General features: G+C 39.6%; 1 protein-coding gene across 1 annotated transcript; it reads right to left on the reverse strand.

The window, feature by feature from the left end:
• Window positions 1-1,706: 1,706 nt before the first annotated feature.
• Window positions 1,707-4,341, reverse strand: LOC129752936 (uncharacterized). The gene is made up of 5 exons (XM_055748727.1): window positions 4,011-4,341; window positions 3,581-3,955; window positions 3,394-3,519; window positions 2,717-2,979; window positions 1,707-2,339 (listed from the first exon to the last, which is right to left on the reverse strand). Exons 1-5 carry the CDS (start codon window positions 4,339-4,341, stop codon window positions 1,707-1,709), a joined length of 1,728 nt encoding a protein of 575 aa, XP_055604702.1.
• Window positions 4,342-4,886: the final 545 nt, after the last annotated feature.

Below are 4,886 nucleotides of genomic sequence, written 5' to 3' on the forward strand. Positions count from 1 at the left end.
ATTGGGATCAGGAAGCCTACGAAAACTGTAAGTATATACTTTTGTTATACTATATGCTTAAATTACAGTCTAATTTTCTTAGCTGGCAGCACAAGACTAGTTGACAAAATTCGAAACTGGTCTACCGAATTCCATATTACCCACGCTGCTTTGAACTCCCTTGTAGGAATTCTGAACTCTGACTTACATTTAAATCTTCCGAGCGATGCCCGCACCATTTTGAGAACGCCCAGAAGTCTGAGCATAATCAGTATGGGAAATGGTGGAAAGTATTGGCATCAGGGTGTTGAGAGCTGCCTGCGCAAAGCATTGACTTCAATTAATAAGCCCTCATCAATATCGCTCAACATCAACGTAGACGGGCTGCCAATCCATAAGAGCAGTTCAAAGAACTTTTGGCCCATACTTTGCAACATCCATGAACTGCCGCAAGTTGCCCCAATGGCAATCGGAATATACTATGGGATCAGTAAGCCAAAAAGTGCTTCTGAATTCCTTAACCCGCTCATTGACGAGCTATTGCCAATTCTAGAGGAAGGCATGATGATAAATGGTTACCAAGTTGCGGTCAGCATAAGGTGTTTCGTGTGCGATTCGCCCGCGCGATCATTTATTAAGGGAGTACTAAATTACAATGGTAAGCATGGCTGCCTGAAGTGCACTACAAAAGGAAAATATTGTCATTCAGCTGGAACAGTAGTATTTCCCGACCATAATGCACAACCTCGAACGAACGAAAAGTTTCGGAACAATGAGTATCCTGAACATCAGCTGAGTGAGACACCATTGATCCGGTTACCCATCGACATGATAGAAGATGTTATCGTCGCCGACGCACTTCATCTACTGGAACTTGGTGTAATGCGTAAACTGTTGAATGGATGGCGCACAGGTTCAATGACGAAGCGAGCAAAGTGGGGCACTGCAGAAAAAGCTGAAATTTCAATTTTTTTGGTGCAGATTCGTTTCCCCAAAGAAATTCATCGGCGAATGCGATCGTTGGATTTTGTATCTCTGTGGAAAGGATTAGAATACCGGAATTTCTTAAATTATGTTGGCCTTATTCTTCTCAAGGACCATCTGTCCGAAAAATTTTATGAACACTTTCTCAAATTGTTTTGTGCAGTTGTGCAGTCGTCTAACAGAACTAGACAGTGAAGCTTCTCATCGCATAAGAGAAACTTATTCATCTCATTCCAGAACTATTCGATCTGTTGAAAAGACGGAAACGAAAACAACAATCTCTTTAACAGATTTTACTTTAAGTACAAATTTCGAAGACAAATGGATTCTGACTAAAGATCTCGAAATAGTTTGTATGTACGATGCTGAACAGGTAAATTCTGTTTGGAAAATCCAGGGTCGCTCTATTATTTGCAAGTATGATTTTTTCAGTAAACCTTTCAGGTCCTCGTTTATTTTTATTTATGCAGCTGGAGAACAGAATACAAACTATTCTAAGGTTCAAATGTACGACATCAATTGTATTATGTGCAAATTGGTTGCAATTCGCAGGAAAAATGAAATTGTTTTTATCCCTCTCTTGCACTCTGTAAAATAGAATCTTATCTCCGAGCGTTCATTTAGTAAGCTATTTCCTTCTTAGTTTGTGTATTGATCAAATGAAAATAAATGCTTTAACAAGTTTGTTTAATTTTATTGTCAAATGAAATCTTCTTATCAAAAAACAGTAAAAGAAAAAAAAGTTAATCATCAACTTCGCTATCATCATCTTCACTACCATTATCTTCGCTACCACCATCTTCGCTACCGTCATCTTCACCATTATCATGTTCTCCTTCAGCATCTTCACCACCAGCATCATCTCCACCAGTATCTTCACCATCATCATATTCAATCTCAACATATTCACCAGCACACATTTCCTTATCGTCCATTAAGTCACCCAGAATCATCACCGACTCACGATCACCAGCTTGCTCCACAACTACATCAGCACTAGCTGATTCCGGTGCATTCATCGCTTCCACAAGATTCTCTTCGGCACACTTGATACGCGAAGGGCGGGTTGCAGATCGGCGTAACTTCTTACTGGATGAACGGGGTTTGCAGTAACGGAACAAACGAGATCTGATGAAGTCCTCCAACTTTTGAGCAGTGTATGTTGGGTCACCAATGCAGACTAGTTTTAGAAGCAGATGTAGAACGTTCCCAAACTCTCTGAAACCACGCTTCGATTTTTCGCCTCGGTTGATTCCGGTCCATGTGAAGCGGGTCCAGAAATCTCTGGTAAATAAGCAGTCCACAATTGTGTAGCACGCATTATTTCCATTCGAATGGTACGAACTCGGTGGAATGATTCGGGTGAAGTAAGTAAGCTGTAATTTAATTGATGAACGTTAATGGATTTGAAATCACAAAAAAAGTTTAAAGTTTAATTACAGACAAACAGACACAACACCTTGAATATTTTCCAAAATAAATCATCGTCGCGAAATCCGTATCGCCATCTGCTGAGCACTAGCTAAGGCATTAAGTGATTGGTTGCACACCACATAGATGGCGGTATGGTATAAGTCAGAAGCAAAGGGATGTACTTTGAGCGACGCAGGTGGCAGTGTCACCAACTAACATGCAATCATGCAACGGAAATCTGATTGAACGGTGTAACTACGGACGAGTGTTATGTTTGTTTGTCTGTAGTTTAATGTTTTGTCAAAAACATTGAAAAATAGTTGAAATTGTCTATACTTACATATTTATTACAAAGAGTTTGATTTCCCAGCTTTAGATTCCACTCATGCAATTCACATTCATTGTTAATCCTTTTGTGGTTTTCAACAGGGTCCTCAGATGGTTCAGACGACTCACTGGGACGTTTTGAGTGGATTTCCATCAGTGCGGCCAATCGTGCAAAATGATCCTCGAAGCATTTCTGTACTGTTGCTTCCATTGTAGTCTGAATATACTGCTGCAAGTCCTTCTTCAACTCGCCGTACGTCACAGTATCGTTGCCACCTGTGGAGATCAAGATTGTGTGTGTGTAAGACACGTTTCAGTTGAAAGAATATAGAATAAAGGCTTGTTGAAATATTACATTGTATTCCAGCAGTGGAGCTTAGATTATGGAATCAATTAATTTTAAATATTTTGCATGATGGGTCATCCACAAATTACATAAGCATTTATGGCAAAGAAAAGGTCTAACTTTTTGCTTAAAGGTCTAACAAAATAATTCTACATATATGAAAACAAAATCTATACAAATGAGGGCGAGGGGTCTAAAATATATAAGGTCCAATCTGTGGAGGGAAAAACTCTCTTTGGGTAAGAGAATTTTCCACTTCGCAGATTGACATTTCCGAAGAAGCACTTAAGAGCTTTTCTTGTTACGGAATGCTTCAACCGGCCCAAAAATGTAAACTTCATTACCTGCTATGACATGCTGATCCAAATTTCCGTCGCCAGTCGCCGATTCCGTCGAAACAAAATATATATCATTTTGTGAACAATACATTGGTTCTACTTTCTGCTGCATGTTGTGCGTCGATGTTGTTTCTGAAAAAAAAACACGGACACAAATTAATAAATAGAGATTCCATATGAAAAGTATCCTTACCTGCAAACTGGTCTGGTGGTGTGGCGGCGGACTGATTGATGAACAGTGGTAGCGATGCAGTCTGATTATACGTTTCAGCTTGATGAACCTGAGGTACGTTTCTCTGTGGCGTCACGATCGGTTGTTGAACCACCGGTAACGAGAGCGCTGAAGATGTTTGCGGCACTTGAATGAATGTTGCCTGCTCCAACGGAATGTGCATAATCGGAAACTGTGATGACTGTGACTGATGCATTTGTGGCGGGGACGGTGTTATCTTTTGGCTCGGTAAATTTGTCGTATTTTGCGTTTGCTGATGGTCAAGTGTATTCTGTCCAGCCGGCTTGAAGTTATATTGTGGGTCACGCTTTGTGTTGGGAGGCGGATTCTGGAGCGCTGAAAGAAAAAGTGTTTACTTTGTGTCCTGAGAAACTTACTTAACTTTTCTTACCTGCACACATCACATTGTAGTTCTTGGCATCAATCAGTTTCGGTTTCTTTTGTGGTTTCAATATCTTCTTCTTCCCTTCCACATCGGAAACTTCCTTCCTCGCGAGCTCTTCCGCAGCTTTTTCAGCTGCTTTAAAGTTCCGGAGCTTCCTCCAAACGATTACGGGAATCCGCTTGGTTAGTCCGTTGAATTCGGAACCGCTTACGCGCAACCGCTCTATTTTTTCCATCGACAATTTTGGCCACATCAGCACGTCCTTCTGGATCCAGGAGATCGGCACAGCCAACACCTGGAATTTATTATTCTCAATGAATTGCACCACGGCAAACATTTTTATCGCGCACAGCCAAAAAACCAAAACAAAACTGTTGAATCACAAGCGAAACCAGAATGTGTGGGTGATTTGCGCTTCCGTTTTGTTTACATGGCAAGCAACAGTGCTGCCAAAAGAATTGAAACCACTAATAATAAAATTTTATTCTAATTTTAAATATGTTTCAAAAGTAACTTCAAACTTAAGTTTTTTTCAGTTACAAGGATAAATTAACAATGAAATGAAATTAAAAAGCATTACTCACTCTGTGATAGTTTAATTGTTTGTTCTTATATTTGTTTAAATGTCGTGAACATATTTTTATTTAAACAAAACTTGTAAACTGAAAAACAGAAAATAAGCTCGCAGCTCTGCTTGCCACTTGGAGATATATGCTATGCAATCGTATATAACTGCATTGATTCGTAATAATGTGCATGCAATCGTATACCTATGCAAATTAATTCGCATGTTTGATTTTCGTAGAACGTGCTTGCTGGTAATCGTAAAAGAATACAAATAAGTTCAATAAAATCGTTTATGATAATGAGACATCGATGATT

The sequence above is a fragment of the Uranotaenia lowii genome, chromosome 3, assembly GCF_029784155.1.
Source record: "Uranotaenia lowii strain MFRU-FL chromosome 3, ASM2978415v1, whole genome shotgun sequence".
Lineage (NCBI taxonomy): Eukaryota > Metazoa > Arthropoda > Insecta > Diptera > Culicidae > Uranotaenia > Uranotaenia lowii.